General features: G+C 39.7%; 1 protein-coding gene across 3 annotated transcripts in view; it reads left to right on the top strand.

The window, feature by feature from the left end:
• vps50 (VPS50 EARP/GARPII complex subunit) overlaps positions 1-15,801 on the top strand; it is a 123,142-nt gene that overhangs the window by 62,280 nt on the left and 45,061 nt on the right. For 2 of the 3 annotated variants that reach the window (XM_042332048.1, XM_042332047.1), the window contains 6 exons: positions 239-329; positions 1,612-1,788; positions 4,016-4,134; positions 5,089-5,195; positions 11,509-11,630; positions 13,200-13,280. In XM_042332048.1, the coding sequence (XP_042187982.1) occupies positions 239-329; positions 1,612-1,788; positions 4,016-4,134; positions 5,089-5,195; positions 11,509-11,630; positions 13,200-13,280 (697 nt within the window). Of the gene's footprint in view, positions 1-238; positions 330-1,611; positions 1,789-4,015; positions 4,135-5,088; positions 5,196-11,508; positions 11,631-13,199; positions 13,281-14,386; positions 14,424-15,801 lie in introns of those variants that run through there. The other variant, XM_042332049.1, reaches the window with a different exon arrangement.

The raw sequence follows: 15,801 nt of genomic DNA, 5'->3' as shown, positions 1-15,801 counted from the left end.
GATGCAGAAATTGCATCATCCAAAAGAGTACTTTTAACATGTGCTGACAGGTTGACTATGGGTCTCAAAATGATCTATCTATAGGGCTGTCAATAGATTGATTCAAGAGATTAGCATGGATTGCCCACAAAATACACAATTAATGCACTTGCTAATATCAATCTTGTTAAGATTATTGTATGTGTAAATGTCAACAATCTAATTATATTATATTCCCTCTGTATATGCATTTATATAGAACACGTCTTGAAGAACTGCGAATGTTTTTGGAAAATGAAACCTGGGAACTTTGCCCTGTCAAGTCCAACTTCAGTATTTTGCAGTTACATGTAAGCAATATTTGTCAAGTTTATCGACCCTCTGGAGCAAACTTTAACTCTCAAGGAGATAATATCATTGCAGGAATAAGTGGTTCTTTCAATGAGTTTTTCTTTGGCAGTGGTTATTTCCTTTGCGGATCACAAATGGCAATAAAAAAAACTCAAATGGTAGTGTATTCTGAAAGGTATGAACTGTATTCAAAATATTTATGCTACCAATAGCTCATTTTTTGACTCAGTAGACAAGTACCCCATGTCAGATGATCCTAAGCTGTGCGGATAAGAAAATCCTGGTAAGATCCTTGATCAATGAGTCTGCTGGTTGTAGCAGTGTAGATGTCTGATATGGGCAACATCAGGGTTGGCTGTGATGCACACACAGTTGAAAAACTGGTTGACGCTCAATGTCTGAGCTCAAAAATGAAGAATCATAAGGGAGACATGTTCATCTTAAGTTACTGCTTTCAGGAGAGGAGGCAGAGAAAAGAGAGTATAGTAACAGAGAAAGGTACTGCACATTGAGTTTCCTGTAAATTGCAGATTACCTCCTAATAAAACTGCAAAATTAAAATTGCAGTCATTAAATCTCTTGTCTAAGGGTCCTCAAAAAACATCAGGCTAAAATACAAACTGACTGAAAATTGAAGTAAACCACCCAGGTAAAGTAAAATAAATTACTGCAGTAAATAACTGAATCCTTGCAGTGATTTCAGTGATATATTTTAATTGTCTGAACCTAAGTTGAACATTACTTTAATTTACAATTAAACAGTACATGAAGTTTTCAATTAGCTTTTTGCCGCATAAACTTGTAGCTGTTCTTAACTCTCAATGATATGAGTTGTTCAAAGACCAATGTATTGTTTTTTCAGAAATGTCTGATGGTTTTCTGAAACCTGCAAGATATGTTGCTAGTTGCCCTAACATAGTCCTTAAAATCTTAAATCCATCCTTACAGATGATCGTATTATGAGTCCTGTTATATACTCGGCATATTGCTATTTACTGTAGTGCTGTATTTTATGGTGGTTTTACCTGGTTTCTTAATTTGCATGTTTGTGTTTTATAGGAAGTTTGTAAGAGCAGAAACCTGTGTAACCATTTATTGGAACAAGTTTGATATGTTTAATGACATGTATTGAAGTCAATTTCAGTTGTTCCGTGTTCTTTGCTTTGAAAGTAAACTTAAGTGTTTCTTGACATTCGTGTCTGGGTAGAAATACAGTTTAACTTTCATTTTCTTAAGTCTTAACCTATTTAAAGGGTCTTAATGATATTTTATTGCTTTTAGGAATTTAAATTTATGCGGCAGTCGCGATCCCCTTCAGTCTCACCCAGCAAGCAACATACTACAACATCAGCAACAGCAGAGTCCCTGTTTGCTCAGTGCCGTAATGGAGGAAATCCATTTGAAATGCAGACTGACATCAAAGATGATGAAACAGAAGATGTTCTTGCCTCTAATGGGGTATGGTGGTCTCTATTTATAGTAACATGTAAAGGGGAACATTTTTAGAATGGGTTTGGAGTAGCAAAGGCACCATCTGCAATAAAATTGTTAATTCAGAAGCCGTTGTGGTGCTTTTTAAAGACAAATCAAAGTAGATACATTTATGGACTTATCTTCACCTGTCATCATGCCTATTTTCACAATGTGACCATTTCTAATATGTGCCGAAGTCAGTGTTTGATTGATTCAATAGATTAGCAGCTTAATTCCTGGCAGCTGCAAAAATAGGCTACTAAATGTGGTTGAGAGTTTGTCTTTTTTTCAAATGGTTTTTGATGCAGCCCACAAATCAAGGAAAGGTGTTCCTGCAGTTATCACCTTTACAGACCACCATCTGCTATAAATAAATTCCATCTTCGGTTGCTCGTAAGGAAAAGCACATGCTTAATTATGGCGTAATAAAGTCTGATTGTCACCTTTGACACCAGAATGTTAACAACTACAAACATTCACTGTAGACCCACAGTATTACATTTCTCGTTATTATATTGCTAATGACACACCAGTTTATAATTGGTTCTTTTCAATTTCCCATGTTAAACTTGATAAGCTGCATAACTTGTAGAAATGGTATCTAATGCTATAGCTATTATTATTTCTACTCCCCTGGAACACACGGCTCACAATTTAGATGGTAGTGAGACTAATTGAGTAAAATTCTACCTGGCTCTAGATTTACTCCATTAACATAGCATTTCAGAGTTGCCCAGAATTCGGTGAATCGTTAAATTCAGCCTTAACTTTGAAACCATTTTCTGTGGTCCTTAAAAAATCTTACTAAAAAGGCTTCAAGATTATAATAATGATAATCCTTGAATTTTTTGCATTTGATACAGCATCTTATAATGTCTTTCAGACGTCTCACAGCATTTCACAGAATATACTGCAGAATGAATTAACTGTGTATTTTGTGGGCGAAACGGGGCAGCCAATTGTGCACACAAGTGTCTCACAAACAGTCGTGGATTAAGTGACCACATTATTATTTTGATTTTTTTTGAAGGAATTATTATCCCCAGAAAAACGATCCACCAATCAATTAACAATCGGGTTTCTACTTACTGCGAGGTAAACAGAGGCGTGTGGAGTAAGGAAACTTGCCCAACATTTCGCCCTGCCGGGTATCGAACCCAGGTCTCTCGCTTGCGAGGCGAATGCTCTAACTACTGAGCTACAGGACTCCACAGTGAGACTATTGGCTGTATTTGAGAATTTGTTAAATCTGGGTATTCTGAAATGCTTCCTAAATAAAATAAATCTGGACACACTTGTAATTTTATTGCTTATATTCCTCGTACTCTCCGCTAATACTGGTGTGTATCCAATCCTGAAATTACAGAGAGGTGGCATAGTTTGACTTGCTGTATAGTTTTTCATTCAGTGAGAAAGAACATTAATCCAAAATGTAGCCAAACACCATCCTTATCTCCCCTGGTGGTCTGATATCTGTTTGAAATGCCGGTGAAAACTGTTGTTCTACAACTCAATTTGAGCTCTGCTCCCCATCTGAATGTCTTTCAGCACAATTTTAATTTACACATACAAGTAAACGATAAATGTTATTCACAAGTAAAATCAGAAAATAAGGAATTAATTTGTTGTTTTAGCCACAGAGATTTGTTGTAAAATACTGAAGATTTTCTTCAGTTCATTACATGTCTGTTGCTACACGATGCAGTTAATAATAATAATAATAATCCTTGCATTAGATATAGCGCCTTATCGCATCGTCAAACATCTCACAGGATATTGGTGTGTATGGTGTAGCTGAATGCGGCTACCAATTTGCAAACAGCAATGTTCTAGCGAACAGCCGTGGAGTGAGCGTCCAATCTTGTTTGTGGGGATTGTTGGCCATGACAGTGGTACATATGCAGACAACACTACATAGATCACACGTAACGTTTATGCTTAAGCAATACCAACATTCCATTCACTAGCAGAGGATTCCTAATCCCTAATGAGGACTGCTGGGATCTCTGCTCCTGACAAGTAGATTGTGTCAGAATGATGCTCCCACTTGTGAGCCTGACGCACTTATGATTACTGGAAAGATTTGCCATTCATGGAACTCAGATTCTTAAGAAATCATTTTCAGAAATATCACAAATTAGCCTCCTCTGTGCGGCAGTAGGTGATGAAGTGAAGCACTGAAAACTGACTGTGCAATTGTTTTTGTCCTCAGTATGAGTCTGATGAGTTGGAAAAGAGTGCTTACCAAGAGTATGACAGTGACAGTGATGTCCCAGAAGAACTTAAAAGAGACTATGTTGATGAACAAACTGGTGACATTCCTGTGAAAAGGTAGAATTAATATTCATTTTGTAATTTGAAAATGCATGTTTTTGATCAACTTGCACATATATTCCATTTAAAACGTCTGTCTGAACCCCCCATCCCACCCCTCGGAAAACGTACATTCATACAGCATCTTTCAACGAATACTCTTGAAGTATATTACAGAATGAGATTAATTACAAATGAAATGAATGTTATTCAGACAAACGTGACAGTTCATTTTTGCCAGCGATATGCTACAAACAACAGTGATAAGAGCAGCCATTTTGCATTTTTAGGACCAATTTGGATTGAGAAGAAAGTATTAGCCAAGACAACCAGGAGGAAATGTCTACATTTGTTTGGAACAGTGTTAGCAGTCCCCTTCACATCTATGAATCACAGGGCTCGACTACGCAAACTCCCTGCTTGTCAGCCTCCCCAACTCCTTCCTTCATAGGCTGAGAACATCCAAAACTTTATAGCCTGTGTCCTCTCCTGCACCCAGCTCCGTAACCCTATCACCCCCATCCTCGCCCGGCTCCACTGGCTTCCCATCACTCAGAGGATACAGTTCAAGATCCTGGTCCTAACCTTCAAAGCCCTCCATGGATTTGCTCCCCCCTACCTCTATGACCTCCTAATCCCCTAACAACCCCTACCTCCTGATGTGAAAGGTGCTATACAAATGGAATTTGTTGTTATATTGTAATTGTTTATTGTAAAAAAAATAAGGAATTTGCAGCTGGTTCTTATTTTTCCGATTAGCAAAGGATTGTAATTGTGTTTATTAAAGCTAATTTGTTGACTGCTTTCAAAAGCTGTAATGATTAAGGAGCAAAATAATTGCTGACGGCCACTGTCACCCTGATCATGGTAAGCATTGAGCTTCTGAAACAACCAAAGTGTTTACTGTCACATTTTGGTGTTGACTGTATCAATCATCATGTATGTATTAATTTGATTTCTGATTTTAATTAGTGTGTCCAAAGAAACCCTGAGAAGAGGAAAGAAGTCTGACTACAGCCTGTTCAAGGGAAATACACTGATCTTAACAAACACTACCTTGAATGTAATAAGACTTGTTGGTGAGTATGAACACTTTCAAGCAAATGTTAAGGATACTGTTAAGGATACCGTTAAGGAGAGTTAAGGATCTTGATCTCGAGACATGTAATAAAATATTCTATTTTGGATTACAATATGGATTCAACAGTAGAAAGCACAGAGATTATTCCTTGGTGTTGAGGAGGCCTGGATCCCTTTGTGAATTATCTGCTTCTTAATGGCAGTTTGATGTTTGAATATCCCACTGCTCCCCAGGGAATCCCTTTCTTTATGCCATTGTTAAGCTTATAATAATAATAATAATCCTTGCATTTGATATAGCGCTTTTCACGTCTTCTAGATGTCCCAAAGCACTTCACAGAATATACTGTAAAGTGAATTGACTGTATATTTGTGGGAGAACGCGGCAGCCAATTGCGCACAGCAATGTCCCACAAACAGTCGTAGATTGAAAATGACCAATTTATTATTGTTTTTTGTTTTGGAGGGATTATTATTTTTAATAATAAGCTTAAATTTTTTTTTAAAAAAGTCCAGTAAATGTTGGTGATACTGGTCGTCTGTGATAAATACATAAGAAATGCTAGATGAAAAAAGACCATGGTCCATCTAGTTCGCCTTCCACCTTCCTGGTGGTCGCATGCACATATGTCTCAAACTGCCTTATGTTCCATCCGTTACTTAACCAACATAACCTATTGCTCTGAAGATCAAAAACATGATCGAATTATTCTACTTATTTCTTATAAATTTACTATCAGTATGATGATTATGCAGTGAATCAGTTAACAAGTCATAAGCATTTTAATTAGTCACCCCCAACATTAACTCTGAGCACCATCTGTCTGCCTGAGCACTCTCTTCTCTGTCCCAGGTGACACTATTTGATAGGTTTTTCAAAGATGTAGCAAGCAGTGAATTATTACAAGATTTAGATTGTACGAATATTGAAATACTCAGCCTGTCACAGCTACCACTGGAAATGGGTGCAACCCATATGAGTGCTTGCTGTGATCTATTCGCAGCTCTCGACTGGCTCACTAAGCAACCTGTGAACTTTCAACAAAACTTTTTTTTATTGTTTTTATTGTTTTATTGTAAGGGTTAGACATGATTTTGGTGGAGGGGGGAAGCCTCTTTTTCCCTGTTGTGTTTAATTGTGTTTCTCTTTATAATAGTCTAAGGTGGTAGCTAAGCACCTTCACTCCAGATTAGTATAAACACAGGGATCAAAAGATCCAAGTCAAATGAATGTAACCTAAACCAGTTACAGGATTTGTGAGTAATAAGCACACATTTATAGACGTACTTAAAGTACAAGTGAACAAATCATTTATTTTCCCCTTTTTTTAAAAAAAAACATTTCCTCAGGGAAGAGGGGAATGAGCCTTGTTTCCTTGACATCATGGCCAAAGCACTGTTGCATAAATATGTTAATGTGTGTGTATATATATATATATATATATATACACACACATATCATTCAACAAGGACACATCACAAGGTGTAAAGCATCAACAATGAATGGCAGGAATTTACATTTTTGCTTTTCAGAAAACTATAGCAGTGCTACAGTCAAACATTTTTTTATGTGTGTCATAACACCTGAAGAAACCCATCACCATGCTAAACCAAACTGAGATTTCCATGCATCCCACCTACACATGGAAATCCCAGAGCTGGATTGTTGGAATGGAATGCGCACTCTCCCTGGAGGGACACATCCTGTTCACCTAATTCTGGGTCGCAGGTTGGCAAGAGCCAAGGCTTGGGGACCCCAGAGTGTGAATTGGGGTACTGTTGAAGATTAACCAGCTAAAACCGCACAGCTTGCTATTGATATCACTGTCCGGCAAGCTTTCGCTGCTTGTCCAGCTAGGACCACCCTACCCATTAGGGCTTTGGATTGCAGGGTTAACAGGAACTGAGTGGGATGACTCCCTGCCCCCAGTGACTGGTCTGCCCTTCCAGGTCTGTCTTTTAGCCAGGCTGGCTGTGGTACCATCAGCAGTGCCCTGGAATACTGCGGACCGCCTGGCTCAGAAACTGGACTACTAAGACCAACACAGAGGGCTGACTCGATTCCGACATTCCATTGCACTAGCAGTTGAATAAGACGTACATTGTCCATCTATCGTCCAGCCTGGCTGTAATTCAGATAAATTTTGCCAGTGTCATAAGCTGTCAGCTGTTTGCAAGGTCACCTGAAGCTTCTTTTTTTCCTGTCACCCTGGGTTCTGCTACTCAGCCAAAGCCTGACAAAAAGACTTTACTGCTGAGACTTGCAGTCTGAAGCTTCAAACTGCTCAGGGACTTGAATTAAAGCAAATGTCCTTTGCACTATGCTTCTGGGTTAGTCAGTTTTAAGAGGAACATATCCCTCAATGCCATGTTTGTCAGCATTCCCCTGTGACTGTGTCTTGCTGATACATATCACCTACATGTTAAATGTAGACAGAATTTGCTGATTGCTATCTCCATGATGTAAAAGGTGATGTTGATATGAAATGATGCTCCACAGATCCTGCAAATGACAAAAATGGCTATTTATGTACTGGAGAAAGAATTGAGGACATAGAAACAGAAGGCCATTCAGCCCCTTGAGCCTGTTCTACCATTCCATAAGATCATGGCGAATCTGTAACTCAAGTCCAATTACCCGCCCTTGCCCCGTATCCCATATATCCTGACCTAACAAATATCTATCCACCTCAGTCTTGAAAATGGGAATGGATCCAGCATCCACAGCCTTTTGGGGAAAGAGTTCCAGATTTCCATTAACCTCTGGCTGCAAAACTGCCTCCTCATTTCACTCCTAAATGGCCTAGCGTTAATTTTAAGATTACGCCCCCTGGATCTGGATTCCCCACCAGAAGAAATGGTTTCTCTGTATCTAATAATAATAATAATAATACCCTATTGAATCGCTTTATAATAATAATAATCCTTGCATTTGATATAGCGCTTTTCACGTCGGGAGGACGTCCCAAAGCGCTTCACAGAACACACTGTAAAGTGAATTGACTGTATATTTGTGGGCGAACGTGGCAGCCAATTGCGCACAGCAATGTCCCACAAACAGTCGTTGATTGAAAATGACCAATTTATTATTGTTTTTGGTTTTGGAGGGATTATTATTAGGCTCTGTGTGGAGTAAGGAAACTTGCCCAAGGTTTCGCCCTCTGCCTGGAATTGAACTCAGGTCTCTCGCTTGCAAAGCGAGTGCTCTAACCACTGAGCTACAGGACTCCATTATTTTATGAATACTTTTATGAGTACTTTTCCTGGGGAAGTCAGATCGGAGGCTGTTGTAATTATGAAGACAGAATTGTTGGTGGTTTTCCACTATTATAATTGACAGAGACCACACATATTCACAGAGATGGTAGATTTTAGAGTGCATCTTTGATACAGGTGCTTGAACGAAACAGGATAACTGTTACAGGTGGAGGCAGTGATACTTTGGCACTTCATTCACTGCTGCACTTTGAAAGGTCTGGAGACTTTTTCAGTTCCTAGAGCAGACCAACCAAGAAGCCCTCATTCCAGTCTGCTTGCTATCTTACTCCCTTTTTTCCCCTTATTTTGAGAACTCTCCAACCCCTCCTCCCAGACTGTTTGTGGGACACTGCTGTGGGCAATTGGCTGCTGCGTTTCTCCTACAAAATACAGTCAATTTGCTTTACTGTATGTTCTGTGAAGCACTTTGAGATGTCTCAAATATACTATAAAGCGCTATATCAAATACAAGGATTATTATTATAATATAGATAACCTGCTTCTTGATCTGTGCTAAGAAGCTGTGAAACAGAATGGCAAGAAGTGCATCTGAATATCCTAGGTTATTATACTAGGCATCTGCCATGCTCTTGCATTCAGGATCAAGCCAATTGGGAGCTTGCCATATAGGGAAATCTCAGAGCCATAGCCATATTTTAGCATTTTGGTGGCAATCTGTTTCATACAATTTCCTCTGCTTCCATGAAAACTGGTGCAGAATGTTAAAACTGTGTTTGCCCAATTTTAGAGAATGCTAGGACTGGAGATAGAAGATCCAGAGTTTAAAATAACGTATTGCAATTTTGAATTCTAGAAGTCAAAATATCATAAGTATTTCAACATTAAATATTATCGAGCATTTTTTAAAGGTCAATTTTTCATTATTTGAATGTTAAGGTCACATAATACTATCACTTTTCTATTTTTGGAGGGAAGAGATTTCTGCTGTTCAATTCGTGGCACAGAATCATTTCCTTTTTTTCTGCATTATCACACAGTGGGGTGGTTTGTGATTATGAGCATCCATTCATGCCAGGTGGATAGCATTTTAATAGGTTGTATAATGGATTTGGAAGAGCCAGGTGGCTGGTGTGCTAAGCAACTGGCTCTCGAAGCCTCGAGACCTGCTATGTGGGGGTGGATGCTAATGTGCGAACTAGCAATTAGCCATGGTGTTCCCTGCCAGCTGAAAGGAACATTCGTCTTACCAAGGTCATCCAGATCCTTGCCATTGGGATGACGAGTTTCATTCACAGGGGATGGAGCCTAAAGTATTTATTAGATGTTCCTTGTGGCAAACACAAACAGCTGGATCAGTCTGGACCACAGTTCTGTGTTGAGATGCACGTTACTTGAGTGCAGCTGAGATTCCAGAGATTGGAATGTGTTAGTGTCCAGAGGGACTTGGGTGTCCTTGTACACCAATCACAGAAAGTTGGTCTGCAGGTACAGCAGCAATTAGTAAGGCGAACGGTGTGTTAGCATTCATTATGAAAGGATTAGAGTATAAGAGTAGGGAAGTCTTGCTACAACTGTGTAGGGCTCTGGTGAGACCACACCTGGAATACTGTGTCCAGTTTTGGTCTCATTTAAGGAAGGATGTACTTGCCTTGGAGTGGGTGCAGAGTAGATTTACTAGGTTGTTTTGGCTACAGAGATTTGTTGGTACTAACCATCCACACCTTCAAAGAGTGAGGTAGATAGATTTTTGGTAGGTCAGGGTATTAAGGGACATGGGGAGAAAGCGGGAAATTTCAATTGAAAGGATTAGTTGATTAGTTGATCAACCATGATCTAAATAAATGGCGGAACAGGCTTGAAGGGCTGAACGCCCTAGTCCTATGTTTCTATGTTGGGCAAGTTTCCTTAGTCCAGTTCCAGTTATTTACAACAAATCTCTGTAGCCAAAACAACAAATTAATTCCTTATTTTCTGATTTTACTTTGAATAACATTTATCGTTTACTTGTATGTGAAAATTAAAATTGGATTGAAAGACATTCAGATGGGGAACAATGCTGCACATTGAGTTGTAGGACAACAGTTCTCACTAGCATTTCAAACAGATATCAAACCACCAGGGGAGAGAAAGATGGTCTGTCTCACTGAATGAAAAACTATACAACAAGTCAAACTATGCCACCTCTCACTAGTTTCAGGTTTGGATACACACCAGTATTAGCAGAGAGTACAAGGAATATAAGCAGTAAAACTCCAAGTGTGTCTACACTTATTTTAATTATGAAGCATTTCAGAATACCCAGATTTAACAAATTCTCAAATACAGCCAATAGTCTCATTGTGGAGTCCTGTAGCTCAGTGATTAGAGCATTCGCCTTGCAAGCGAGAGACCTGGGTTTGATACCCAGCAGGGCGAAATGTTGGGCAAGTCTCCTTACTCCACACGCCTCTGTTTACCTCGCAGTAAGTAGAAACCCGATTTTTAGTCGATAGGAGGATTGCTTTTCGGGGGTAATAATTCCTTCAAAAATAATAATAATAAATTGGTCACTTCAATCCTCGAATGTTTGTGGGACACTGCTGTGCGCAATTAGCTGTTGCATTTTGCCCACTGAATATGCAGTCAATTCACTTTACAGTATATTCTGTGAAGAGCTTTGCGACGTCTCGAAGACATGAGAAGGCGTTATATGAAATGCAAGGATTATTTTTATTATAATGCTGGCTGAGTGGCTGAATAATTTGTAGAACGTTTCTTAATTATTCTTTTTTCCTAATTGTTAACATTTTTAGCACAAATTTATGTCACCAAAAGATTGAAACAACTTGTTACATGAATTTTTGCATCTTTGTTCAGAAGGCAGATTCTGAAGTGGGCATTAATTTTCTCTTGTCTGAAGCAACTGGCAAAATATCACAGACCTTTTCAGCTGATTACAAAAAAGAATGTCATCTGCTGTATTTAGAGGTTTGCTTCTGAGTGTGTGGAAAAGTATAATTTGCTACTGCTGTTTCAACAGTATTAAGACGTCACAATGGGAGGAATGGTCCAAAGAGATTATTTTCTGTTAAGAGTTGCTTTTCCTTTTTCCAGGGAAATACATGCAGATGATGAATATCCTGAAACCAATTGCTTTTGATGTTATCCACTGCATGTCACAACTGTTTGATTACTACCTGTACGCAGTGTACACATTCTTTGGGCGAGAGGACATGGTAAGTGTTGATGCTTGTATCCATTCTAATAATATATTTATTACCCATGGGTAGCCATCAAGTGCTCAGCTGTATTTGTAGACAAACCATTTTTTTTGTTGGAAATTCCAGTTTGGATTCCTCCATCTGGATTTGGATTCAGGAGCACCTTCCTTGAAAATTATCGACCTTTACTAATGCTGTAGTTCTAACTCTCTTGTGATATTTCCAACTCATTTAAACGTAGTGAAGTGTAAAATCAGTTTTAAACTATGTCAGTTTCTCAATTGGTTTTTAGTCCTTCTTGACAAACATTCATTGGTTCAGTAGAACTATCTTATACTTAGGTGTCACTAGGTTATCTAGGTTATCTTCAACTCAGACTGAATGTTTGACTTAGATGTTCTTCCCATTATTTGTGTAAAAATAATGGGATCTGTAGTCCATAGGAAATTAATTAGCTTTCCAAATAATTACTTTCATGTTTTGTGCCTCGGGTTTGTGATTTCTTTGCTTGCCTTGGTTAGAATAAGTTTCATGAGATCCTAAGGGGTGCACTGTGTGATAAAGCTGTATTCTATGCCAAAGCAAAGAAAATCTGTTAGCATGCCTACCATCAGCTCAACCTAGAGCTTTTGTGGCAGTAATCAATCGGTGAAACTCTTGCCGAGACTGGCACGTGTACCTAACTAAAAAGGGTCATGTGCAGCTGGAAGATTGTGATGGAATAGGCAATTCTTAAATGCCATTAAATCATTAGTTCATAATTAGGGCTGTGTTTCTGTTACAGACATGGGTTGTGTCATATTAATAATAATCCTTGTGCTTGATAAGCACTTTGAGATAGTCCATTAAGAGTACATTTGAAAGCACGTCACATGATTTACTGTGAAGTGCAGTGACTATGTATTTTATAGACTATATTTTGCAGGTGATCGCTATTTTTAAAGTCTGCCTTAAGACCTATGTTTTCAATTGCACTTTAGTTGCCTTTCATCCACCCCTTCCTCAGGTCTTGCTTTCTCCAGCTTGAGCTCCCAGTAAATGCTGCTATGTTAATGCAAATTGTTATCTGTGTTAACCAGCAAAAAACAAAATTTCTTGTGGTGGTTTTCTGGGCTTCTGTAACCATTCTTGTTTTGCTCTCCTGTCCTCTCATCAGCATGCACATTAGAATTAGGCTATCATTGAGCTCCAGTGTGTACCCCAAACAACCTGCCAAATGCCTGGATAATTTTTCATTAATTTTAAATTGGGATTTTAAATTGTGTATGGAAAGCTGGTACCTAATGGTGGTAATAATAATGACCTGCTGCCCTACTTCCTCTGCTTCGTCTTTGTGCTACAAGTCTGCATCTCAACAGATATCTCCAGATTCCTCTGGGGATCTGGAGAATTCTGGAATGAGTTTTAAAAATAACTTCTCTCAGTGTCAATCACTACTAATTAATAAGCTGATCTGCGGCGTTTGAAAATATTTTTCACTTGGCAATAAGGCTCTCGAAATTTACAGTTCGTATGAGAAACTTCAACACCAGGATGGTGACTTGTAGTACTTTGTGTTCACTACAGGCTATTCTTCCTTTACAGTATGAATCCACAGGGTTGGGGCTAATCAGCAGCAGACTGCGAACCACACTGAACAGAATACAAGAAAGTCTCATCGATCTGGTAAGGGAGTGGTTCTCCTAATGTAATTTTTGTTGAATTAGCTAAATAATGAAGCAGTTGAATTTAGTTTGTTTGACCCTGTTTGACCATCTACTATTCTTTCTACCCCATATCCGTGCCATGTCCAGCTCTGCCTTCCCCTACCTCCGCAACATCGCCCAGCTCCGCCAATGTCTCACACCGCAGGCTGCCAAAACCCTCATACATGCATTCATAACATTGAGGCTTGACTATGCAAACTCTCTGCTCATCAGCCTCCCCAACTCCTCCCTCCATAGGCTACAGGTTATCCAGAACTCTGAAGCCCGTGTCCTCTCCTGCACTAGGCTCCGCGACCCTATCACCCCCATCCTTGCCCAACTCCACTGGCTTCCCATCACACAGAGGATACAGTTCAAGATCCTGGCCCTCACCTTCAAGGCCCTCCATGGCCTTCCTTCTTCCTACCGCTGCGACCTCCTAACCCCCTACCAACCTGCCCACTCCCTCCGCTCAGCGGGCTCCAGCCTGCTTCAAGTTCCCCACCTCGCCTGCACCACCATTGGAGGGCGGGTCTTCAGCTACTCTGCCCCCATCCTCTGGAACTCCAACCCACAGTCCCTTCGCCTCGCGCCCTCCCTTGCCTCCTTCAAGACCCATCTCAAGACCCTCTTCTTCAACCATGCCTTCGATCACCTTCCATGTTTCCCGCCCGACCTGCCCAACCATCGGTGGCCGGGCTTTCAGCCTCTCTGCCCCCACACTCTGGAACTCCATCCCACGGTCCCTTCGCCTCGCTTCCTCCCTTGCATCCTTCAAGGCCAGTCTCAAGACCCTTCTCTTCGACCGTGCCTTTGGTCTCTCTCCCACCTCTCTGTCTTGCCTCACCCCTACACCACCCCTTCCCCATGCTTGGGCCCCGACACCTGACAGTTCAACGCTTTTGGACGTACTTCTGATGTGAAAGGCGCTCTATAAATATAATTTTGTTGTTGTTGTTCCCACCCTCCCGGATCCCGACCCCCAGCTCGGGTCCGAAACACTGACTGTCCAGTGCCTTGGGATGTCCTCCCGATGGGAAACCGCTATACAAATGTAATTTTGTTGTTGTTATTGTATTCCACTAGCTTGAGAGACCCTACTTGCAAAAAGGTTGATGACCTTCAGGGTGACTGTTTTGGTTTCAGTCATAGCCAGGCGGAGACTGGTTGCTAAGTTTTGTGGAGAACTTTTAAGATTTAAGGATTTTATTGGGAGAGGAAGAAGCTGCAGTCAAGTAGATAGGCATGGAGTTCTTACAAAAATAAAAGGCTGAAATGTGCAAACATTTAATGTTGTCAGTTTGATTGTAAGAATTGTCAAGGGGGAGCCTTATATCAGTGTCTGGCAGTACCTGTTCAAATGTTTAAAGTTAAACATGTTTGTGTAATTTTTTAATCATTCAAGAGGAGTTCTGCCTATCATGATGACCAGTCATCAAATGCTTGTTGTGCACATTCTCAGAGCATGGAGATAGAGTGTGCTCGACACATAATCCACCACTTGGCTATCAGACAAACAAAATAACATGCAGTATTGCTGAAAGGTATTGCTTCAATCGTAAGGTCTAAGTACTGATTAACTCAATCATTTGGTTTAAAATTCTTCATTCCAGTTCAGCTGTAGAAAACGATAAGATCTAAACAGTCTGTACCTGTATCACCTTTGCTTTATGCTGGCAAAAGCGCCTCTGATGTAATCTGTGTTTCTCCATGAAAATTCTCCATTCTATAGCAACTCTGCTTGCTGTACACAGGTTTCCAAACAGAAAACGCCTTTTATATCTTGGGCGTATTTTCCAAAGGTCACACAGCATTGACAAGGTAGAGCGCTTTTTATACCCGGGCCTTTCCAAAGTATGGGATCACTTTCATGTAAGGCTTCAATATCTGAGGAAGCAGCAGATTCAACAACTTTTCAGGACAGAGTCCAAGTTGTCTTCAGTTCAATATGAAGAAAGCAGCAATTTCAGTCTGAGACAGTTTCTTATAATAGAATTGGAATGTCCTGCTCTCTCTGTTTCATGGCATTCTTCATCACCTTCATTTCTATGACTTGTATTTTTAATAGAAAATTAGTTTTCATTAGGAAAGATCTAGTGTAGAGCAATATTATTCTGGATTCCATTACAATACCAAGATCACAAGCTTGATTCTGTTTGGAATCAGAAGTCAATCCATTATAAACCCTTTGCTTTGAAAGTCCCAATTTGTGACACATTCTTGAAAGCAGAAAGAGTTTAACCCTGGCACCATCACTGAGAAAATATTTTAAGTTTAACATTGAAAGGTGGAGCATTTTGTGTAAATTAAAGTAAGTTTTCTTACTTGGGCTTTGAGTCACAAGTAGTTCAGACCTACAGTTTAATGTGAAAAAGAAATGCTCACTTTTCAAAGAAACCAACTTGTTGAATATGTGAAAACATTAACCGTTGTTCAATTTTAAAAAAAAGTTTAATATTCAATGATACTATGAAATCGAATCTTTAACATTTCCTACACTG

The sequence above is a fragment of the Callorhinchus milii genome, unplaced genomic scaffold (assembly GCF_018977255.1).
Source record: "Callorhinchus milii isolate IMCB2004 unplaced genomic scaffold, IMCB_Cmil_1.0 Scaffold2, whole genome shotgun sequence".
In the NCBI taxonomy this organism is placed as follows: Eukaryota; Metazoa; Chordata; class Chondrichthyes; order Chimaeriformes; family Callorhinchidae; genus Callorhinchus; species Callorhinchus milii.
Note: the sequence above shows the minus strand (reverse complement) of the source record. Positions and strands in the feature narration are given on the sequence as shown.